We start from the raw sequence: 25,564 nt of genomic DNA on the forward strand, positions 1-25,564 counted from the left end.
AACTGAAACTGTTTGCTGGCTGTAGAGGTCCAAAGATAAATCTCTGTTTTGTTTCTGTCCCGCTGGAGAAAGTTGTGGCACTTTGTCACTCACACACATCCACACATTGATTTGTTCTAAGCATAAGATAAACAGGCATCGACTGTAAAGTTGTGCATCTTGGTGTCCATATGAGGAGGTAGCCGTTCGTCAATGTTTGTTTTACATTAAAATGCCGAAATTCAAACACAATGTGTTGCAGCTCTTGTGTCAAGTTTTCACAGTGTCTGAAAACAAAACGATGATCTGTTGAATATGTTTCTTCTTGTAGAAATGTGCAACAGTTGGAGCAGAAACCTTTTTATGTTTATACTTTTGAAATTTTGTTGATGAAAATACATTTACTTGCAATTGTCTTCATTATTTTTTTTATAAATTAGAAACAATATTTTGAATGATTTATTTTTACTGACAAAAAAATAGGAGTGTCTCTTAAATCTTCTTTTGTTTCCATCCACCAGAAACTCCAGACAATCCCTTTGCAATTGGAAGAGGATGGGATTTCCCACCGTGCTTTTGTTTCCTGTGAGAAGAAAACTTCAATCACTTCTCTGCTCTGTCTTCATTGGCCCCTCTTAGTGTCCCACAAAGCTTCTCACCGGGTCGTCTGATTGGTCCTTCAGACCCCGTGTGAGGACTGATCTGCCAATTGCTGTTAGTTTTGGTGAGTGCAGTTTCCTCCTCTGAACAGCTGCTGCAGTCACTTAGCTTATTCTGCAGCAGGAGTGTGTGTGAGTGTGAATGTGTGTTTGTGTTTGCGTGGCCACCCTCCCCTCTATTTCCTCTACAAAATAGCCATCCCACCCTCCTTTCCACTCCCATCCCCCTCTCTTTGCACACTGAGGAGGTTTTTCCCCTAACTCCCACCCTGTTGAAACTACACACTCACACACTCCTGCCACATGAGGCCCAGCAGCAGCCTGCTGTGTGTGAGTCACTGGAGAAAGTTACACTGGTGTGTTTGTGTTTTGCATGCAGCAGCAGCTCTCCTCTGCAGCTCAGCATTCTCAGGACAACGGGATAAAAAGAGGAGATCTCAGTTCACCGCAGCTGATTCAGGATTTTGCAGAAGGTAATGACAGCCTCCTCACCTCTTAGTATTTGTAGTGGTCTCTGTCATACAGCATGCTATTGTCAGGATGATGGTGGTGACTTTTATTGGTGCAGCTTATGGCCTTTTTATTATTTATAACTTACTGTTTTATTCTTGTGAGTTAGATTGTAACTTCATAGAAATAGTTCATTCCCCATACTGGAATATTCAGGATTTAAATTGAATGACATTGTATTTTTTTTAAACAAATACCTGTTTAATTCTAAAATGTTTTTGTAGACTCAATAATGAGCTCTTTATGACAACAAAAGCATAGAATAAACTAAATAAAGCATTAGTTGGTTGCTTGGCTACATGTGAATCAAGCAGTTCATGCTTCCTTTACATTTCTTTAGAGCTTTCGGAAACAAATCTGCAAATGTTGTGACTTTTAGTGAATCTGAAACATGTAAAAGTCTGACTAATGATATTGTTGAGATCATGAAATTCATTTATGAGTTCAAATATTAGATGGCAGCAAACTAAGTTACTAAAATCTTAAGACAAGTTGTTGTTTAAGTTGCACATGTTGACATGATTTCATGTAATGTTGGAAGAAAAAACTTGTGATTGAATTATCCATATGCTTGATGACACCAAGTGTAAATAATCTGAAAAATATGATTTGCACAACTATTTTTGCCTTTTCATTGCACTTCGCAAAATACAAAAGCAGAATAAGGACCTAACAGTTGGTGAGGCTCAGGGCTTTTTGGATGTCGTAGTATAAATATTAAAAGGTACAAGTTAAATGTTATTGCTTGTTTTATGTTATAGAGATTTATTTATGCTAATAGTAGAGTGAAATACATCAGAATTATATTATTATTTGAGAAGAACATTGATATTGTCTCAGGATTAGTTAAATCATGTACATTTGCAATGAAGTAATGGTTGAAAATGTCTTGTGAGTGAAGTAATCTGCCAGTGGATCTTGTATTTTTGATCAATTTTCAAGAATTATTGACTTAAAGAAGCTCCTATGTCTTGATAAAAAGTTACAGTGATCCCTCGCTATAACGCGGTTCACCTTTCACGGTCTCGCTGCTTCGCGGATTTTTTTTTTTTTTTTGTGCAGTTTTTTTTCACAGTGCATTGTCTTCTGCGTCCTGATTGGCTAAACAGTCTCTGCGCTTCTTCTCTACCTGTGTGCCAATAATGTTATGGTATTTAAATATACGTAATACAGATTGGCCATTCAAGAGATGAAACTGAAACTTTTAACGCCTGCTGGAAAAAACTGGCCAGAATCAGTGGAAAACCCGACCTGAGGCTCGCTTGACGAGGTCCATCGCTCTGGCGTAGATACAGCCTTGAATCTCGCTGGGCAGGTTGGAGGAGACGCTTTAATGACATGACTCCGGATCACATTGAGGCCCGATTGATTAACACGCACATCCGCTGACCTGAAAACAGGTTTGTTCTTTGGTTTCAATGTAGAGTATTTAATTATGCTGTGCAATAATCATAAAAAATAAAAGTAACTCTACTTCGTGGATTTTGCTTTTTGCGGGTTGTTTTCGGAACGCAACCCCCGCAAAAAACGAGGGATCACTGTACTTGCAAGTTTTGTCTAATTTTTGTTTCTATTAGCAGTAGAAACTGGACAAAAATAAATGGGAAGTTGTTGCATATTAGCTGTGAATTCAAATAGTTTATGAAAACAAAGCTGAAAATGTGCAAACAAGATGGGTGCATGGATAAGTAGAGATGGAAGATCTCAAACGGATAACATTCTGAAGCTCACTATTCCAAGTCTTCTCCTTCCTTTGGGATGTGCTCTTAAAAGCCTCCAAAAGGTAGATGTCAATGATTTAATTTATACATTATTAATGTTTTGCAAGATAAGTTCCGAGATATCAAAGAAATTACGCTAAGTGGCTTTGAAAGTGGAACAATGCTTATCCTCTGATATTGAATGTTTTAACAAGCTGCCTCTGTCTCAAACTTAATCACAAAGACTCAAGTCTCTGTCAGGTTTTCCCCTGAAAACCACAGATCATCCAGCTGAACCGCATAATAGCTATAGTGTGACGCTGGTGGCAGCATTTATCGCCCTTTAAGCAACTTGTCAGCCTCCTGGTGGCTCAACAAGTGGTGCTTAAGCTCAGCGTATCCATGACAATACCTCCCCACTGTCTGTATGCTTGAGGGAAGTCACCAGTAAACAATGACCCGTTATCTCTTGCCGTCTGCTGTGTTACTGAGTAAGAAATGTCTGTTTCAAATGAATTATTATTATCAGTACAAGGTGTGACGGTGTTGCAAAAAAAATCATTAGTTAATTGTTACAATTACATAAACTTTTCTTTCTTTTGTCACGTTCAGAAAGTAGCAGCTAAGTGATTGAAAGTGGATTTATTATGACTAAAGAGATGCCTTAGTGATGTGTTAAGTAGATGTGAAGCAGATGTTGTAATGCAAAATAAGTTCACAGTCCAGCCAGCCTCCCCATCTGGAAATCTGTTGGTGTTGCAATATTTCTTCTCTACAAAAATGATGAAGACCATGCATACAGCTGTTTCATATTTTATTGTAAATATGCAGGTTTTGATGTGGGCTGTTGAGACGGCTCAGCTGTGAAAACACAGAAGAGGATGTGAGGCTGCTTTCATATGTGATTTTCTGAGAAATATTCAGTCGTCTGTACTTTTCGGGAGTCAGACTTCTTGTCCAACAGATAAACATATTGACTGATTTCTGGTGGCATATTTATTTTCTGTCTCACTCTTTTCTCCAAAAATAAATGATTCTTTGTGAGCACACAGCTTGAATTCAGTTAATTATAAGGCATATGGATCCAGGGCTGCTGTCTGAGTATGTTTGTGTCTGTTTCAATTACGATACAAGCCCAAATCCAGTTGTACAATTATAGTTTACCCTTTCAGCTAAAAGTAATTAAAAACTCCCTACCTTTAAAGTTCACTAAAATAACACACTACATTTCATCTGCGTTCCTTGTTAATGTTGTCGTTGCAACCCACATTCTTGATTAACAAGATATTTGAGATACTTTTGTTCCCTCTGCTACAGAAATGTTTGATCCTGCAGAGAAACATTAATATGCTGTTCCAACAAAGCTTGGTGACAATGTTTCAATTTAACTTTTATTTCTAAAGAATTATCTTATCATTCTCCGTCTTACTCTCTGTTTTAAAATGTCTTCTTGATAAACTGGCTTCTAAAATATTTCTGTTTAGTTGCAGTTAATTGTGAGGCTACCAAATCTATAGAAAATGCTGTTCTTCTGCTTCAAATATTTTACTTTAAATTTTGTCATATTTAATATTTATAGGTAGGATGACAAGCTACCAGCTGTGAAAAGGCCATAATGGTTAACAAAGTTATTTCTTGATACATAGTGGTAGCTTCAGAATCACTTTTCTTTTGCTCAATAAAATAATGTGCATGGTCATAATCCAGTGTAAACTGGTCACAAGGACTGCACACCAACCACAGTGATTGGTAGAGGAGTGTACTTCTGAACTATGATACCCATCATTTAAAACGACTTGGATTATGATTGTTGGGATTGGTTCAACTTCCAAAACAGGTCTCAGTGTCTTATTTAGTATAAGGTAGTATTTTAGATTTTCTGGGCCAAAGTTTTGAATATTTGGACATTATTGGGCTTCTGTAAGTCTGATAATTTCAGTAAAACATGATTAAAGTTCTGAATATGAACATCCATGTTTCTCATTGTTAATAAATTTAGGATATTTTTACAGTCTGTTTAAAGATGAGATTTACTGTTTGAAGTTGCATAATTTTTTGGATCTTTTTAATGATTACGAGGTCTCTAGTAAAAGTATTTTATTATTTTTTAAATGTTGAAGACAACAATAAAATGTGTATAAAATACATTAAGAAGGCTTATGGTGTTTTTCCTTGACAGCGATCTCCATCATGGAAGTGTCCGGTAGACCAAACCCATCGCCCTTCAAACTCCACAAATCAGCCTCTACTCCTCTTCGCTATTCAGGTGCAGTGAAGAAGGTTGTCAAGAGAAATCAAACAAAGGAAAGTGGAAATAAAGAGAAGGACAATCAAGTTGAATATGACAATGCTAGCTCTGAAGAGGAGACTGCAGAAGATTTAGTGCTTAAACCAACTACTGATTCCTCAGAACTTGCAGATGCAGGCTCTCATCAAATACGTTTAAGATTTCCCTCAGAGGACAGTTTCTCAGAGGAGACCTTGGTGTCAAAGGAGAGGCTGGCAGAGGAAGCCAAGAAGAAGAGTGAAGAGGAGGAAGCGGCAGCAAAAGAGAGGCAAGCTCAGAGACAGATGATGGCCATCGAAGAGCTGGTCCAGTCGGAGAAGAGTTACCTCAAAATGCTGCGGATCTGCACTGTAAATATCAGGAACAGTTTGAACAACCTCCAGGTAAGAATAAGTAGCATGTAACTACGTTTTTATACAACATAGTGATAAAGATAATCAAAACAGACTAGGGAATATAGATTATTCACATTTGGGGTTGGTTACAGCCATAGAAGTAATTTCTTGCAATTACTTGAGTAACTATTTTAATAAATATGTACTTTCAGGAGTATTTTTACTAATTTTATTATGAAGTATCATTGCTTCATAATTTCTGGATACTTTAACATCTGTGAGTAACTTCATTGAATGACGGACGAACATGTTTTAACCAAAACTCCACCAGACACAAACACACACCTGCAGTTATCCTTAAAGTTTCATCAGTTTTTATTGAGAGAAACTGATTTGGAAAAATGTTTCTTTTGCTTGATTTTATTTAGTACTTATATATACTTATGATATTTATATAAAGTGGTTTTCTTTTTGGTCTTTAAAATACCAACATTTCCTCGTAACTTTGTATCTTGGTCTGTCTGATGATTGATATTTTTAAATGATTGATGCTTTGATCTGTTGCTCAGCACTTGAGTAACATTTTTATCAAATACTTATTTTACTCTTACTTGAGTAATTTCTTGGTTGGCTATCTTGTACTTTTTTGTATTCTACTCACCTCTGTTTATACTATTGTTTTCTGAAAGCTGTAAAATCTGAACATTTTACTGCCAACCATTCACATAATTACCAACTTACAGTTGGGAAGACAAAAGGTCCCAACAAATACTTTGGCTGCATTAAAACTTTCTTCCTGTGAAATTTTGCTAAAAGACAGACAGATGTTGGTTCAGTTTCTATCAGGTTTCTTTCTTGTCATGGGAAGTGTTATAGTTTTAGTTACATTTAGACAGTTTATGTAATTGTACATGTATATGTGAAAAAAGCAAACTCTTAGATCCTTTTCAAATCTAACATTTGTCCGGGATCTACTTACACTTGGGATGGGTGGCTGACGTGAGGCGATATCTGGAGAGAAAAGTGACCCATCTTGGCACACTTTGGACGACTGATCTAATATTTTCTCTCATATTACATTATTCCAAATCCACAATTAAATTAATCGAAAACTTTTGCTGTAAATAAGTCTAATCAGGAAAATCTGAACAATTTGAATTTGCATTCTGTAACTATTAGTTGAATTACTCATCTCTTGTAGGAATCTTAAATTACCTGATATCTAGTGATTTATACTCTCCTCTTTTTTATTCGGGCCTTGAAATTATAGATCTGAATAATGATTTACTTTGCAGGAAATCTAGAAACATTGTTTGTTTATTGTTTATTGTAGTGAGAAGACCACCAAGCCAAAGTGGACTGGTTTTCAAATTAAATCTGAGTTTTAATGTAGATTTACCTTACTAGATATGCCAGGGTCTGATCATTTATGAATGACTGTTTATTATTACTTTCCATAACTGCTTTATTATCCGTGATCCATTAATTTTATTACTTTATTTGATTAGCAAATGCTGTGTTTGAGTATTAAGGATCCAGCAGCCTAGTTACATTTTTTGCATTCCAATAATGTACAAATATATCAAACGGGGTGGGTAAAAAGTTGATTTTAAGCTATAATAACCCAAAAATAATTTTATTTTGAAGTTGCTGTGCACAATCCCAAAGCTCTGCTGCAGCTTCCTAATGACTTGCCATTTTCAGCTTTTCATTACCCCTGAGGAATTGCGTATTACAGCAAAATAATAATTTATTCTTCCCGCAGTAATGAAATGAAGCCTCATAAAACATAATGATATTAAGGTTCATATGGTGATGGATGAGCCTGAAGATGAAGGAAGAGAATGAGCGGGAAAGGAAAAGACCTCGCAGTGCTTGTAAAGCAATGAAATTATCTGGTGGATTCATTACGTTTTAGTGAAGATTTGTCTTCTGGGAATAAAATATGAAAGAAATCTGTGAGAAAGGCATAAAAATACATTTAGATGACAATGGACAAAGGATGGAGAGGGACAGAGCCGAGGCAACAGAGATGAGGGGAGCTGGAAACAGAAAACAGCCACATAAATACAGCCATTGTTTGACAGATAAGTCTCCTGTTTTCTCTAGAAATATGCACATTGTTCTGTTTGCTGCCAGGGTTTGTGCCCACTCTGCTCTCAGTTGACTGAAATGGAGAGGGACAACATGTTTTTCCAGCTTCCGCTATCAATTCCTATCTATCTATTTGTTTTTAAACTAAAAATTACTTCATTAACCATGAAACGACGTCATGCATTCAGTTGAAAACATGCATGACATCTCCAGATTTAGACTGTGCAGTAATACAATCTGAACTAAGTGTAATGAAGCGTGGCTGCTGTTCTTCCACATTTCCACGGTACACTTTCCCCGTCACCTTCATCTTGATAATAACTGGCCAGCAAAGTAGACAAACTAGTTTTCTGCAGACACAACTGAACCAAAACTTAGAACTAGAATTGCTCATTTGGAACCACAATTACTGGCCTTACTTCCATCTGTTTTAGAAAGTGACTCATGACAGAGCAAAGCAAAGTGGAAAGATTTTATTCACATAAAATCTTAAAATTGTGGCATGCATCTTATTTAGTCTCGTTTACTGTATCACCTAAATAAAAGTGGAACCAACCACTCTATTTGTTAGCCAATAACTCTATGTCTTATAAGTACATGGCTATGTAGATGTAATGTTCACCAGCTTTTTAAAAGTGCATAAAGAAAAAACTGCAAGACATACATTGTGTCCGTGCTACAATAAGGAGGATAATTTATGACTTTAATAGTTTAGCATATTTAAACCAAGATATGTATATGCAACATATCTCAAGCTTTTCTAATTCTGCAGCATAGAAAAGTTAATCAGGGTTTTATTTGTTTTTTAAAATTGTTTTCATCTCATATTCTCCAAAGCCTCCGCCACCAAACCTGGACAGTCTGTTTCTGTACACAGAGGAGGTGATGAATGTGTCGAGCCGCCTCCTCAGCAAGTTGGAGCAGAAGCAGCTCAAGCCTCAAAGCCCAGAATTTCTAGAAAATCTCTGTAAGTCACCCAAACCTTTGTTGTTCCCAATTAAGCAACATTCGAAGAGAAATATGTTCATATTACAGTGAGACTGTTCTCCTAAGTATTGGACAGTTTCAGTGAGAACATGGTGCCCAAAGATTTACTGTATAAAACTTTGAAAGGTTGAAAGATGAGAAGTTGAAAGATGTTCTTCCTGGGATAGTTTTCATGCATTTTTGTTTGTCAACTGAAATATCTTCCACAATTTACTGCATGCTGGTGGTTTAGTTTGTACAATCCTTTTTTTCTCTTGCAACATTTCTAAGGTCAGAGCATACAGAGGAGTGGCAGTAATTATAGAGTGCTGTAATTAACATATTCCCATGAGATGTATTTTTTCTCAACCATTAAAAAAAGAAGTTAGTAACAGTTGAATTACCTTATTGTTCATCTTATCTTATGCATACTTATGCATTTTGTTTTTCCTGGCAGGTGCTTCATTCCTCAGCCTCTCCTCTGATATCGAAGCAGCATACAAAGAATACTTGTGGAACTACAATCATATCTCGTTAGTGGAGAACGACTACAAACAGAACGAGACACTTTGGAGTGACATTATTAAAGTCGTAAAATCAGCAGCGTGAGTTTCAAGTAGCAAGCTGCCTTTTAATAGTGAGTGCTTCTTTTTCATTAAAGTTAGATAATCTTCCTTTTTTTCCACCCCAGACCTGAAGTCAATGCCACCTCTCTGAGTTTCTTCTTGGTAATGCCAGTGCAGCGGATTGCGCGATACCCTCTCCTCCTGCAGACCATCCAGAAGCACACAGACCCCTCTCACCCAGCGTACGCCCTCCTGGAGCAGACTGCTAACACCTCCATCGCCCTGAACTGTAACATCAATGAGTACAAACGGTTCAGAGAAGTTGGTAAGACAGTTTTGCAGTGTATTTTGTCACTTCCACATGTTTACTGTATTTTATTGGGATTTTATATGAAAGACCTACATAAAGTAGCTCATAATTATGAAGTTTTAACTGATACTTCTTTACAAAATAGCTCAAGCAGTGAGAGTGGATAAAGACATATATGAATACTTTTTCATCAGTATTTAGGAATTTTTGAATTAAAACAAGCTCTTAAAGTTCAGTTTGGTCTTATTTCAAGTGTACTAAAATATTTGCACTAGAAACTAGACAAATATCTAGATTTTATTTAGAGGTATCTGAGTAAAGAGGGTTGAATACATATGATAACTTCATCTTCTGAATGTTTTAGACTATGACATAAAACCCCAATAAAATGCATTTAAATTTGTAGTTGTTGCACAGCAAATGCAGACGTTCTAGGCACTATTAGATACTTTTGTAATGTTCTAGAAAAAGAATCGCGAAGATTTATCCAAGTTTAATTTTAAACATTTATAAAAGAAGCTGTGAGATATTGTTCCTAATGTTTTATAGCTGATAAATACAAGAAGACTGAAAACCTGACCATTATGGACAAGATCAACCGGCTCAGCACGCACAGCATCGCAAAGAAGACCGCAAGGTTCAGTCAGTACATCAAACATGAGACTGGAATGGCACCAAAGGTAGGAACCAAGATGACTTCCAGTACCACAACAGGTATTAGAGAGAGAGCAGCCCAACCTTGTGGGTTGGGCTGCTCTCTCACAACCCACAAGGTTGGGCTGCTCCTTGTGGGTTGGGAGGGTCACATGAGAGGGTCATTTAAAAACAAATGGCCTCGAAGCAGTAAAATACCTCTACCTGTGCACACCTTATCTCTAGCTGCACCTCAGTAGTTAATGATCCACAAGAGAAAGGTATGAACTGGCCTGTTATTGAGCCAACATTATAAAATAAAAGTCTGGATAATCATCTCCAATCCAGCTTGGAAATATTTCGTATCTGGAAAAAGAAGTTTCTGATTAACCCACCAGAATGGGACTTGAATGAGATGGCAGAATCTAAAATAATAACAAAGTTTCTGAGGTTTGGTTGGACAAAAAAGCATAACACATCAGAGCATTGCTTGATTGTAGTTATTTGTAACACTTTGCAGAGCAGCTTTAAAGGGAAAGAGCATGAAAACACCGTGGATGTGGTGGTTTAAGTTTGCACAAGCATAGCATTTGTAGAAACACACCCTGCAGGTGGAAACTTATGTTTGCACACCAGAGTTACAAATCTACTCCTGGAGAGGAATTCAACATGGATTTAGCAATATTAGGACTTTTTTCTATGACATCCGATCATTTAAATAGATGTAAATATGGCTTGTTTGTGTGACTTTTCTCTGCATAATCAAAGTATCATTTCTGCTCAGGAAGAGAAAGATTATCATGGCGTGTGAAGTTCTACAAGAAGGACAATAAAAACAGACTTCACAAATATTCGTAACATATTTGTAAAATCACTCTTGCATACATTATACATGTCACAATTGTGAATAAAAGCTTGACCAGGCTGTTATAAGAATGAATGATTAGTGCATATTGTAAGCCCAACTTCTTACAATATTGAGCAGCTATATTTATGCATCCAAAGTAATTATTTTGAGTACGTACCGTTAACATAAGTAAATGGATCCTGTGATGTTACTTTATGACAAAATGTGGGAAAAAAAGCTCGGGTTACATCAGGGGAAGATGCCACAAACCATAACGGCCTTTCAGCTCCATCTGCAAAATCACAGTTGCTATAGTAACCCCAATATGTTCAGCATCTGTTTGGCAACAGTGGTGGACTGGCTGCAACTCCAACACTATTTCTTTTTAAAACCTAAAGCAGCTACCTTTTGCAACCCTGTTTTAATGTTTTAATATCTATGCATTGAATTGCAAACAGGTGACTTTAATAACTGTTCATCATGTCTGAAACCTGCAGCTCTTGAGCCACTAGTGGCTCTTCATACCAGGTTTGATCAATTTGTTAGTTTTTTGATAGATAATTTGATGAATAATTGCAGTAATTTTACACAAGAAGTTAGTACAATTTTTTTCATCTACATTTTGGTCATTAGGTGTGAAATTTGTATGCTTTCAAAATCAGTAATAATTTTATATAGGGCAAAATTGTGTGGCCAACCAAAAATGATCTCACATTGCACAGACACTAAATGTATAAAAATAAACTTCATTTTTCAGGAATATCATCCATCCTGGATTGCATCATTTTCATTGCTGCAAAAATGTTGTCTTTCTGTGCTTTAAAATCTAAAAACAGAAATAAAATCATGTTTCTTTAAGCATGAAAGCAAATTTTCTTTCGCAGATATTTATAAAAAATGATAAGCAGTCTATGTTTTAAAAGATTGTGTTACAATCTTTTAAAACAACAATAATTTCTAAACAAGGACTGAGGACAAAATGCCTCTTTCAGTTCTGAAGGTTGTGGACTCTTGACTTGTATGAACAATAAACAAATATTATTGCTGTCATGCACTCAAGCACATTTTACCGTATTTCTCCTCTTGTGTTATTTTGCAGCTGGTGGATGAAGAGTTTGATACCCTTGAAGGTTTCTTTAACATTCTGGAATATGGGATCCTGGTGCTTCTGGAGAATGTGGAAACTTACCTTTTCCACCTACAGGTAAGTCTACCATAGACAAATAAAAGTAGAAATGTGTAATTACTTTGTCCTCCATAAGAATAAAGCTAATTATTATAATGTGTGTCACTGAGGCAGGAAGATTAACATATATTAGACATACACTTTTCCTTTCATGCAGTGGATCCTGGGCATAATAACCCCTTATTATCTCCTAGGAATGTTGTTTGCCGTTGACCAAATCTAGCTGCCAGACAGAAACCGAATGTAAAACATGTGTTTCTTTGTTTACAGTGACACTGATAGGTCATCACATCCCTAACACATAATCTACTTACCTTCCTCCAGGCTGCTTCGTGTCATTTCTCATTTACCATTTGAGAATTATTTGAAAATATTTTTAGAAATACATTTTCCTTATAGCTATTTTGACTATTTTTACTGTTTTCCACTCCTTCAATCTGTCAATATGACACCATCAGATTGAGATGATTCCCATTGATCTAAATAATTTAAGTTAAAAGTGAGAAAGTACCACATGTTCATTTCTGAAGCTCAAAGTGGACCAACTGACTCACATACTGGAACTTTCCAGTCCAGTTGCAGTGGCTGGAGAAGTTTAATATGAATAAACATGTTTCTGCTGCCATCTGAGTCACACTGAGTAAACCCAGGAGCTCATTTTAGGTCACACACTAGAGTCCAGTGTTTTAAGGTCTAAAATTATTCTCCTAATTTCCCGTAATTTTTGTCCTATGCCTTTCTTTCTTGTTTAACATTTTCTCCCTACTTATCTGTTTTTCTGTTTTTTCATCATTCTCTGTCTTGCATGTATTTTACCAGAAATATTATTTTACAACAAGGCCATTATTACTTTCAAAGTGATTTTTTATTTTATTTCTTCCCTTACAGCTTGTTGCTTCAGTAACTACTCAAACTTTTAATGTTTTTTTTCTTCACAGAAACATAATTAAGTAAACCAATTAAGATTTAAATGTTTACTTGTTGCTCTGCAGAGGTTCCTGGAATGTAAGACAGAAGAGTTTGACTTTGACATGGATGGTGAAAAGGCCCCTGTTTGCTACAAGGAGATCCACACTGCACTCAGACAGTGGATCCTTCCAATGTTTGTAAGTCATATCAAGGACATTAGAGTAATCACAGAAAAATGTCAAAATCAAATCAAATAAATAGACAATTCTGAAAGTTTTCAATATTGGATACATGATATAAGAAGTGTTTAACGTCAGCTTTAACTCTTGCCATTTTTTTCAGGAAAAAAGGATGAGGACCCTGATTCACAAGCCACTCTGTGAACTGCGGGACCTCCTGGTGGGACCGAAGAACCTGATTAGAAAACGACTCCACAAGCTGCTTGACTATGAAGTGATAGAGGGAAAACCCAAACTGAGCTACGAGGAACAGGCTGTGGCCAACGCATACAAGTAACGAAACACAAATAAAATGGAGTTAATTTACCAGCTGATAGTTGTAAATATTGTAACCAAGTTAATTCACTTTTAGCTAAACTATAAATAATGTCAAAAAGGCAGGAACACATTTTCTCTCAGATATATGGCGTCCAGAAGCCTTTTTGCTACAACGTGGAAAGAAAATCTGCAGATTATGGATTCAGACTAAAACATCTAAATCACCATTAGAATGTTTCATGTCAAAATTCCTACTTTTTCAGTTTTGCTGGTCATTTTGGCTTTACGTACAGTTAAAACCAGATATTTATATACATTGGGGAAAAAATTACTTTTTTTTTTTTTTTTGCTTCCGCTTGACTTTAAATTAAGAAAAACATTTGCTGTTTTAAGTAAGCTAGGATCACAAGAATTATTAATATTTGCTAAATACCAGAATAAATATTGAGAAAGTTTCCTTTAAGTTTCTTTACATACAGAAGTCCACATGCATTTCCTTACTGTTTGACCTTCCTTTAAAAATGGATGACATTTGGATGTCTTTCTACAAGATTTTCAGTCTTTAGATTTATGTTACTTTTTTCCTGTCACCTTTCTTACACACATTTCAACTCTTCTCACAAATTTTCTACTGAATTGAGATCAGATTTTTGCAACAGCCACTTAAAAACAGATTTTGATGTCCTTGAGCTTGAGCCACTCTGTTAGTGATGTGATGTTATGCTTGGGGTTGTTCATTTGTAAGACCTATTTTTGCCCCAAACTTTATCTTTTTGGGGCGATTTCTTTGGATGTTGTTTTAATCTTCCAGTGTAATGGTTTTTGCTCATGGAGCCATTTATTTCCTAAAGTGCACCAGTTCCTTCTGCAGCAAACACCAACACAACATCATGTTTCTGCTTATACTGTAACGATGTTCGCAGGTTTGAAAGGGTCCACCTCTTTCCTTGAAACATAACATTATAGCAAAATACTTCATCATCCACGCAAACGTAGGTCTGAGTACAACATGTCCGCTTTCTTCTGCTGTACTGTCAGATTGGTATTGAATTACATTTTTTTGTTGCCATTTTCCAGTTTTGAAAGCCACATTTCTTCCCCTTCCCTCCTCACTTCCAGGACAATCAACACATTGCTCCTCAACGAGCTTCCTCGCTTTAATGGTCTCGCTCTGCAGATGATCTGGAGAATGTTGGGGACGTTCAGCTGCTTGCACAGAGACCTCGCTGCAGACATGGAGCAGCTCTTTCAAGGCTTTGCACTACAGGTACAAACTTCCATACTTAATAATAATGCTGTTAACTAAGCAAATATTTGATATTTTAATACTTATTGACGCTGATGTTCTCCATCTGCAGCTTCCTCACAGTTCCTATCATCCAAAGGAATTCCAGGAGTGGGTAGAGACTGCTGTGCTTGAAGGAGCGAGGAATTTGGACATTTTATGCCAAAGTGTCCAAGAAACCCTTAATTCTCCAGCTGTCCAGGTTGAAATAAAATAATTAATTTTTTCATTATTATTCATTAATAATAATTCTTATTTTCTTTGGTGACTAATATATTTATGCTAATACAGCTCAGCAACATAACATCTCCAATGTAGCTGAAACATAAAATATTGTGGTCAGAAATCTACGTCTAGTCCAAAGGGTATGGAGGGTGCATTCGTTTTTTTAGGTGTGTTTAACCTTATATAATTAGCACTGGCAAAATAAAAAATAAAAAAAATAACAATGTCTTTATCACAATAGACACGTGATCAGTATCAGTAGGTAATACATATGATACTCCTATCCAGAACTGCACAGCATTCTGGGGGATGTAGGCAAAGGACAGACTTTAGCCAATCTCATGGCTAGCTAAGCTAGGTGTACTCATTCACTATTTGGTTGCCTAGTAACTCACTCACTCTTTGGTTACCTAGCAACAACCTGTTGAGTAACTTGCGCAGCAGCAGCAGCTGAAGGTTTTGTCACTGTGCCTCATAACTGCTTAAAAATAAAAACACTTCACAGATGCTTCATTTTTGCTACCAAGCTAGCATGTTATTCCCATAATTGGGAATTGAGGGATAGGAAAAACAGCTACAGATGATTTATATCTGATTTATATCTTGCATCAAATGAAGCTCAAAACTTCAAATCGCTGCTCATTTATATGTGATAATTACATACTTTACTTTTCCTTAGTCACAGCTGGCTGTAATTCCTGCTGTTCTACTTGCTCATCATACTAATTAAAACTTGTCAAACAACTTTGCATGAAAATACCTTTTAAGAGAGTGGAATGTAAACGTCATGTTTTGTTTGAAGCTTAGGAAACATACCTTATAAAGAAACAGAACAAGTCCAACAAGTTTTGCTGAAAGTATTTGAGTCACAGGAGAGTCGGAACAATGAGACCTATGGCTTTAGGTCATTTACGTGTGATCATTACTCACTGACCTGCTCAGACCTTTTTAGACTGCTCTGTTTCAGTACAGCTAAAAACCACATGCAATAGTATTAAAATCTTTCAAAATGCCTGAAACAATTTTATATGTTGGTCTATTCACTTAATTTCTAATTGATGTTTTTTATTCATGTGTGTATTTTTCTATTCTTTTAGCCTCTGAGCCCGTCGTGTCAGCGGCGCCTGCAGCAGCTAACAGATAAGCACGGCTCCGGTAAGATCTTCCAGGTCACAAACACGGTGGTGGGAACCCGGGACTTCGACCTGAACCTGACCAAGGGGGAGTTTGTTGCCCTCATCAGCGAGTTCGACACCCGCGGAGACAAACGGAGGTGGCTGGTTGACTCAGGAGGTAAAGACTCTTTTTATCAAGAACGTTTAATCTTGACTGGCTTAGAAATGAAAAAATGTAACAAATTAAGCTGGTGAAAAAATGTAATTGAGAAAAGAAGCACAGAGTGCTTAAGTGGTTTCTTGCTGTGGTCAAGTTTTAAAGGGATGTTTGGGATTTTTTTGTAGTTTTTATTTTAGTATTCTGCTGCCACCTATTGGTTGACTTTACACATTACACTAATGGGTTGCTTTTATTACACAACAATAATTTGGACATCTAACTTAGTAAATGAAAATACATGTTTTTCAATTAAGAGCCTTGCATTAAGGCTCTTAATTCCTTAATGCATGGAATTAATTAAATGTATTGTTTTTTTTCTTATTATTAGCAATTAAAATATTGATATTGCGTTGGATAAATTTCCTATATAAAATCTAATTCACCAACAAGAGACATAAAGAAACAGTTAAATTTGGCCATCTTTTGTTAATTTAAGAATGTCAGCTTTTACAATTTTTAATAAAATTGATACTTTTAAATGTATTATTAAGGTTATTGCAAGTTAACAACTCAAATGCTGATTATTTATTTCCGTCTGACTGTCTTTAGACCTTAATAAATGTAAAACATATGTTTTAGATCTTCTTTAGAAGAAATTATTAATGTTATGACATTTTAAATTGTGTCTTTTCAGCAAAGAGAGGTTATGTTCCTTCATCAAAGCTCATTCGCTATCACCAAGCAGCAGAGGACCCGCCCCCCTCGCCATTCCTTCCTACGCCGGGAAACATGATGGCGTTCAGGAGACACTCCTGCATCCCGGATCCCCAAGTCATCCACGTCACAAGTCAGCCTTTATTCCAGGTAATTCACAATTTTACTTTTTTTGACCGATTCCACAAATTTACCTCATTTGTAGTGCTTTTTTTCTGTTTTTGTGTGTCTGATGCTCCTCTACTTTTTGTTTGGATAACATAGTTCAGTTGTTTATCCATCCATCCCTTTTCTCGCACCCTTGTCCCTTAGTGGGGTCGGGAGGGTTTTAGTTGTTTATAAGTAATATATTAAAAGGCATATTTCAGGAGATTTAGCTGCACATCTAAACAGCTAAATGTTTGCTGTTTAGACCTGCAGCTCATGTCTCAAGTTATGAAAAATGTGAAAGAAGTGTGTTATTGCTGCCTATGAACTACTAAAGACAGGTTCATCTTAAATTCATGTTTTGATGAACTATTATATTAGCTCAGTGTTTATTTGCTCAGGATTTCAAACACGATTTCATAGACTGAAATCTAACATTATCTTACAGCAACCAGATGCTAACCGCTGGAGGACACTGGTTATATTATGTATATTATATTAATTTCTAAGCTCCTGAAAAGAAAACTGTTCAGATATTTGTGGCTTAGACCTCTGGTCACGTCGATGAGATTAAAATTTTCTGACACCAAAATTTGAAAGGCTCGTTAATTTTGTAAAACGAACGATCGTCTCAGATCTTTTGCTTTCTCTTGCGACAGCTCTCTGCAATGAAAGCATTCATTGGTTCATAAGATTAAACGTGCACTCTGATCATTATAAATCCTTCTTAATGAGGATCAGCTTAAGTGTATTTTGTTATCATCGTTAGTGTTTTTCTTTAAAATTGAGTCACTTTTTCACAAGAGAGGGCAGCTAAGTTAAGAGTTGATCAGTGATGGTAAGTCAGTGATTGCACAGAGAGGCCTGGGTGCCTGAATGCACGTGTGTTATTAATGGATGCTTCCATAATTAGCTGTTTAACCTTGCAAGTCGGTTGCCAGTTAATTTATGCGATGCAGAGCTGCAGGCGGAGATAAAGCTCCTCTCTCCTCATGTGTGCATGTTGTCCGATTGATTTACATTTGAGACCGGCCGACTGAGAGATGGAGTGTCAGAATACTACATTTGGGATGGTTTATAGGAGTGTGTACATGAGTGACTCCTATTGGTGTGTGTGTTTGTGTGGAGATGGTGAGTTATGCACATGTGAGATATGTCATGCTGGTAAAAATGAGTAATTGCTCCAATGACCTACGGTATGTTGATGGTTTTGCCTTCCTGCATCCTCCATAAACCAGAATCTGCTCACAGCCTTCACACCTGCACCCTGACCATGCTACAGACACCCACACACTGTTTTCTGGTCACAAGCTTTGGGATTTCATGCAGCAGTGTGATGTGTGTATCAACAATACTGATGTTCACTGCAGCTTAATTTGTTAGAGAAGAGAATTTCCAGCCTGCCATTAGAGAGTTCTAATATGTTATTTGTGTCAAAAGTTTGTTTCAAAGTGGAGTTGGAAGAAAATTCAATAAGCATCTTATTTACAATAAATGGAAATCAGAAGAACCTTGAGTTTGAAAATACTGGAGAAATTGTAGCAACCCAGAGCAGGATCCATTCAAGACAAACTTTTCAGGATCTAAAATGTTGCGAACTGTAAACATTAACAGTTTAGCTTAAGGCAACATTGAGGATTTTTACTCAACAAAAAATATCCTGAAACTTCTCTGGCCAGTTGATCCGTCTCTCTGCTCTTCTTCCTCTCAAACAATCTGGAGTTTACTGCCGGATTTAAACAAAAATAATTGTTTTGCTACCAAGATGAATCAAATCGTTTATTTAGACAGATGAAATAATAGTTATTTAAAAGACAAATTGACAAAATTATTATATCTGACCTTTTTGCTTATTACTGTATGTGTGAAATATGCATCAGTGGGATACATTAAGATCAGAAGCTGTTTAAAACGCATTCGCAGCAGTAGTCTGTATAGATAATTCTCAGAAAATTGCAATATTTGTTCCAGTGCTCAAAAAGCAACACATTTCGTTCTGATCTTCTTAAATTCACCTCGTGTTGTTAGATTTCTTTAATAAAAGATCAGTCTTGAAAATGAGGAGATTAGCTTGTCAGTCTTATAAACTTGCATCAAGTTATGGATCTATTACCAAATCTTCACTTCTTCACAGCAATTATTTATTATATTTACAAATTTCCTTCAAAAATCTCAGAGAAAAACTGTTGCTATACATCCTAGATGATTCAAAAGCAGCAACATGTTTGTTACTACCACGTGCACATGTTGACTATTTCTCTTGTTCTTAAATTCAGCTGCAGCAGATCTCTCTCTCTCTCTCTCTCTCTCTCTCTTTCTCTCTCTCTCTCTCTCTCTCTCTGTCTCTCTCTCTCTCTTCAATGTGCATATCTTTTCAGCCCACAGACATGGTACCTTCACATTTTTTTCCTACTTCCTTTTGCTGCCTGGCAAAATTCTAATTAAATGGTAATTGGTGTGGACTGTCGGGACAGAACGGATGTTGTAGCCCAGAGGTGAGCTGCTGGGAAGGGTTTGTTAATGACATCGAGCAGCCACCTAAACTCTGCTATTAGTGCTGGTGGGTCGCTCTGTCATACCAACACGAGGCTCATTAGGAAGCCTTCGGTCTGTGGATGTGTGAGCGTGGGGTGATGAGCTGGGATTTGTCAAGACATAACTAGTGGGCTTAACCTTTCCAGAGAATATCACAATGACGAATTGTAGAAAGTGTGTAGTTTTTCTCATGCTTACTGTTTTTTTTTTTTCTCAGCTGCTTGAAAAGGTGTCTCTTAAATGAATTAGCAAAGAACTGCTTAGTACAAATTTATCAAAACATAAAAAAGATGCTTAAAAAGCAGTAAAGAGTTAAGAATATTTCTGGACTAGGGCTGGAGTGAAAAACGTATCACAGGATAAGCATTTCATGCCGATCAATATCAATAATTATTGATTAGTTTTTATTTTAAAAATGTTAAATACTGTGAATTTTTCCTATTTTACCACAGTTTTCACTCCACTGTGTTGTTTTTTATTTTTAAGCAGTTTCGAGGCATGGTAGTGAAACCTGAAACTGCTACCAGTTACTCAGCAGGTTGTTACTAGGTAACCAAAGAGTGAGTGAGTTGCTAGGTAACCAAAGTGTGAGTGAGCTGCTAGGTAACCAAAGAGTGAGTGAGTTGCTAGGTAACCAAAGAGTGAGTGAGTTGCTAGGTAACCAAAGAGTGAGTGAGTTGCTAGGGAACCAAAGAGCGAGTGAGTTAGTTGATTCCACCAACCTTACTCAGAGAGGTTGAGCAGCTAACGCCTTTCCTCTGCCTAAATCCCCCAAAATGCTGTGCAGTTCTGGATCGGGTGCTCGGGTTCTCACTAAAACCAGGAAGATAGAGCACATAACACCAGTTTTAAAGTCCCTACACTGGCTCCCTGTAGCTCAGAGAATAGACTTTAAAATACTGATGTTAGTTTATAAATCACTGAACGGTTTAGCACCACAATACCTTAAAGATCTGTTATTACTGTACCAACCGTCTAGACCCCTCAGACCTTCTGGTTCTGGTCTCCTCTGCATCCCCAGAACCAGAACCAGACGAGGAGAAGCAGCATTCAGTTTCTATGCACCACAGATTTGGAACAAACTTCCAGAAAACTGTATAACAGCTGAAACACTGGGTGCTTTTAAATCTCAACTTAAAACTCACCTGTTTAGAGTTGCTTATGGCTAAATTAGGGTTAGAGTGCGGGTTTTGATGTCTTCCATGTTTTTATGTCTTTAATGTTTTTAATTTCTTCTTTCTTTTCGACGTTTTAATGATGTAATGTTTTTTGTTTTTTTATTTTTATTTTTTTTAATCTCTCTCTTTCTCACTGATTATTTCTGTTTTTATTTTAATTATGTAAAGCACTTTGAAATGCCTTGCTGCTGAAATGTGCTATACAAATAAAATTTGATTGATTGATTGGAGTTGATTAAAATGATTGAATATTTATTGAATATTATCAATATTCAATTTATGATTGAATATTGATTTATTGTATATCCCTGTTCTGTACAAACCACCCAGTTCTCACCATACTTTGTCTACAGGGAACTATTCCAGTTGGACTTTTCACAGGTGTAAAAATACAGGAAATTTTGCTCCACAGTTTAAAAAAACTCATCTCTTTCACACTTACCGGCTCCCCTGGTTATTTAAGCGTAACAGATCGTCCACCGTTCTGAACAGTGGGCTTTGTGTGCACTTCTCATTGTCATCATTTGTTTCATTCCTGGCCACCTGGAAAGTATGTTGCCAACAAGCACAGTTGTCATTTCATTTGAACAATGCACACACACAGTGTGTTTTGTAAACTCATGTTTTTATATGTCATGATAAAAGCTTTTCTTCCAGTCTGGCCCTCATTTGAATGTAGATCACTTCAAATGGTACTTATGGAGACTGTGACCTGTTTCTGTTTTCTATCAATGAACTCTCTAGTAACACAATGAACATGTTCAGTTCCAGCTTACTGCTCCGACTGTCAATATTGACCAGTAGGAATTTTCTTGTAGCCATCTCCTGATTTATCTGCATTAGCACGTATCATCCTTACTTTTCAAGTGATGTTATCTTGTCTTTATTAACTAAAAAAATGACTAAGATAAAGAAAGCTCTGTGACACAACATGTCTACCCAAGAAGAGTCACAAATTTCTAATTGAAAGTTTCTTAACAGAATAATTTAATAAGCAAGACACAAGTGTCTTCTACCACTAGTGTTTTGTTGACTCAACGGATCTATTACCTGCATTCTATTTGCTGCATTCTTGTGCATCCGTTTTCATGTGCAAGTGTAAATGTGTAGTTGAGGACATTGCCAGCAGCAGCTTATATGGATTTAAAGTGACAAGAGGCCCCAAAACATCTTGTTTTGAGCTTAACAGACACAACTGAGCAGAGTAAAATCTAACCTAAGAATGATTTTGTTTAAAAATGTAATTAACATGTTTGAGGAAGGAAGCATAAAAGGTCACCTTTAAATTTCACAGTCATGTCACATTGAACATTTTCTCATCTATTCTTGGAAAACCGACGTATTTCACTTTCTTTTTCAGGTGGTCGCTGCCTATGACTTCACGGCGAGGGGAAACCATGAAGTATCGGTCCGTGCCGGTGAACCCGTCCGGGTCCTGGAGTCGCAGGACAAACGAGGGAACTCCGAGTGGAGCCTGGTGGAGGCCAGAGGTCAGAGAGGCTACGTGCCCTCCAATTACCTCACCAGGATGCCTGTTGGCACAGGGTCACTGGCTCCTCCACTCCACTAGGAAAACACCATGTTCTGTGAATGCTACAACATTTTGTCATAAACCTGCAGCTGCATCCTCAAAAACACTTTAAGTAGATTTATTTTGTGTCAAACAGGATTTTAAGCTACATGTAAGAACAAATGTGAGCTAGTTTAAATGAATGACCACTGAGGTGTTTTCTCACAGCCTTCCATAAAGAAAACTATTTTCTTCAAAATCAGGAGAAAATCTCATTTAAATTTAAAGTTTTATGACTTTTTTGGCCTTTGTCTGTTAACTACATGCAACATCAAAAACTAATTCAAACAAGTTAGACATAATTTTTTTTTTTTTGTCACCAACAGAAATGCAGCAGATTGTTGAACTTGGAGGTTAAATTATTTTGATTAAGCTTTTTTCTGTTTTGTTTTAAAATGTGTACAATATTTTCTTTTTATTGTGTTTTTTTTTTTTTTTAAGAAATTGCCATCTCACAAACTCTCATACACTGCAGCTAAACCTCACAGTCTGCCATTAGAAAGGTCCGGGCTCAAGTAGCCAGAATTTGTGCAATAGAAAATCTTGATTTTTGTTATGCCTCAATGTGGATTTTGCTTTTTGTTTATTTTATGATTCTCAAGTTTTTAAATATGACACTGGATAAAAATGAAGGAAGCTGCTGCTCCGTAGCTAACTGGTTTCTGATGCCTTCCTCATGGGCACTGAAGAGGAGTAGCGGCTTACTGTGAATGTAGCATGAAGTACAATCTTGAACTCTGGTAAATTCTGGCGTTTTTAATTGTGCCAGAGGACGGTTTGGACAGCCCTTCTGATGTGAAGAGAAAGAAAGAATATCAGGACTAACCTTGACTCATTTCCCATGATCCTCAGCAGGAAAGAAGAGCATAGCAATTGAAAAAGATAGACAGCGTGTTCTCATTAGAACACGCATCAGAAGGCGCTCTGTGTCAGTGAGGGAACTACAACAGCGAGACATTGAGAGCAAACGGTTGGCGTGTGCGTCCTGTCTAATGTGAAAGTGTGCTGACAGGTGATTGTGTGTGGGAATCTCTCCCTCCTCCTCACCTGGAAGCAGTGCCAGCATTGTATCGAGACTGGCAGGTACACAACATTCTCATAATCTCACACGTTGTAATGGGATGTAAATGCAAAATATTTCAGCGACTGAGTTGAAGGGAGCTGAAACCGAGATTTATTCTCAGGAAAAGTTTCGGGAGGTGATTTGTTACCTTTGTTTAAACTCCCTCTGCCCCCGCTACAGCAAAGATCGTCATTTCTTGGACAGATTTGACTTAACAAGGTTTATGTAATGGATATAAAACAGTCCAGGCAGGACAGAGGTGACCTACTTCTGTCTTCAAACACACCTGATAATGGTTGTTGCTATGGATACAGTTTAATCAGAGTAGATCATGCGTCTCTGTAACGTTTTTTTTCCAAGTTGTTGAGACATTGCAGGATTAAGTTTGATATAGTATGTCAGGCTTTGAGGCCAAAGATGATTTAATTCCAGCAGATTCTTACAATCTGTCAAAATGAAAGAATTTATAATAACTAACGAAAGATTTTACAATAATATTCACCTTTATTTTCTATATAAATAGTAAAAAAAATATAGATAAATGTAGCTTTTTAATTTAAATATGAATATATACTTGATCTGATATAGTGGATAAATAATTACCTGCTGAGTTGATAGATTATTCAAAATTTGGAAACAGTCAGGCTTGTGGATTTTGCCACCATGCAGGTTAAAAGACATTAAAGCAGTGATAATCCTTTAAACTGGAACAGTTTCTTTCTTTCAGAAAGACATTTGCACAGGCCTTCAGTGGCCAACATGCTAACCAGACTTTGTGTTCCTTAAAATCTCCTGACAAGCTGCATTTGCTGCTGTGTAGCAGAGGGAGCCTCGACGCAGTCCGAGCTGCTCAGCTGGATCTCATCTCTCTCCATCAGTTTGAATGTCAGATTGGAGCAGAGCAGCAGGAGGCTCAGGAAAGGCATGCTGCAATGGTACTCCGCAAAATGCCACTGTAGCAAATGTCCCTAAGGTTAGCAGGAAGAACACGTAAATCCCTCAACCCCTGAGAATGTTGGCTGCTTTTAACTTATCAAAGGCCATCATAAGAGGAAGGATGATTAGTAAGAAAATGACTTCAAACTGGATATGTTTGTGTAAATCATGCAAATGACAAAAAAAGTTGCTTGATTTAGATTATATTTTGTGTCTTATTTCTTATAAACTTGAGTATTTGCATGTGCATTGTGCAACCTAAACGTACTTACTGCTGACATCTGAAACCACTTGCCAAAAACTGGATTATATACGACCAGTTAAGAGATTTTTGACCTGAAACGGCTGTTGTTTTCCCATACTTCCACCACTAGAGGGAGTGTGTGATACTGTTTGTGCCTAATCTTTTTGAGTACACTGTGTTACTGTGTTATATAGGTTTGTTTGTTTAACATCATTACCATTGTCAGTATTTATCCTGACATGACCTGAGCTCTATAATGACCCAGATTTTGTAATTTTTTGTTTATACTATTAATGTAACAAATTAACCTGCTGGTAATGTTGGTTTCTAATTTGTACTGCAGTGCTCCTTGTAATTTATTATAATGTAATTATGTTAAACCCTGTTGTGATTTTAACTTATTGGATGCTGCGGGGCCATTCTGAAGCATGAAGTCCTTGGAAGTGTTACCAGCGTTATGCTGTTGAGCTCATTCACTCACACATGTATTTGCACAGCAGATGGGAGTCTCTGCAGTGCAGCAGCACTGTGTCAGGGCAGCTGTGATCTGGTTTCGAGGCTTCAATAAAACGGCGCTGAAACCTGTTTTGTGTGCTTACGTCATTTCACATGAGCGCAAAATCAGAAACATTTCTGAGGCGACACAAACGGGAACCAGAATGAAGTAACACCTGGTTTGTCTTTGAGTTGTTTTGGGTTACATAGTAATCTGTCTCCACACATTTCTGACAGACACCAAATCCTGCAGACTTTCTCTTAATATTTCTCATCTCTGTTGGAAACCAGTCGTGGCAGTTTGTTACTGACTGGAAATGTTTTCAGAGTAAACACAGTTTCTGAGTCTGCAAGGTGAGGAGGTCTGTTGCCCTCACTGTTTGCACAGCAGCTGTCTCCACATCTTCTGAACTTTATTG

General features: G+C 37.0%; 1 protein-coding gene across 3 annotated transcripts in view; it reads left to right on the top strand.

Moving 5' to 3' along the window:
* Positions 1-25,236, top strand: part of arhgef37 (Rho guanine nucleotide exchange factor (GEF) 37) — a 29,639-nt gene extending 4,403 nt beyond the window's left edge. The window contains exons 2-16 of one of the 3 annotated variants that reach the window (XM_008420860.2): positions 501-703; positions 1,018-1,111; positions 5,028-5,518; positions 8,402-8,531; positions 8,988-9,135; positions 9,222-9,421; positions 9,956-10,086; positions 11,986-12,090; positions 13,065-13,178; positions 13,324-13,493; positions 14,598-14,745; positions 14,837-14,965; positions 16,086-16,281; positions 16,958-17,127; positions 22,198-22,407. In XM_008420860.2, the coding sequence (XP_008419082.1) occupies positions 5,039-5,518; positions 8,402-8,531; positions 8,988-9,135; positions 9,222-9,421; positions 9,956-10,086; positions 11,986-12,090; positions 13,065-13,178; positions 13,324-13,493; positions 14,598-14,745; positions 14,837-14,965; positions 16,086-16,281; positions 16,958-17,127; positions 22,198-22,407 (2,331 nt within the window). In that variant the 5' untranslated portion in view covers positions 501-703; positions 1,018-1,111; positions 5,028-5,038. Of the gene's footprint in view, positions 1-500; positions 704-1,011; positions 1,112-5,027; positions 5,519-8,401; positions 8,532-8,987; positions 9,136-9,221; positions 9,422-9,955; positions 10,087-11,985; positions 12,091-13,064; positions 13,179-13,323; positions 13,494-14,597; positions 14,746-14,836; positions 14,966-16,085; positions 16,282-16,957; positions 17,128-22,197 lie in introns of those variants that run through there. The other 2 variants (XM_008420862.2, XM_017307260.1) reach the window with 2 other exon arrangements.
* The last annotated feature ends 328 nt before the right edge of the window (positions 25,237-25,564 follow it).

The sequence above is a fragment of the Poecilia reticulata genome, linkage group LG10, assembly GCF_000633615.1.
Source record: "Poecilia reticulata strain Guanapo linkage group LG10, Guppy_female_1.0+MT, whole genome shotgun sequence".
Taxonomy (NCBI): Eukaryota; Metazoa; Chordata; class Actinopteri; order Cyprinodontiformes; family Poeciliidae; genus Poecilia; species Poecilia reticulata.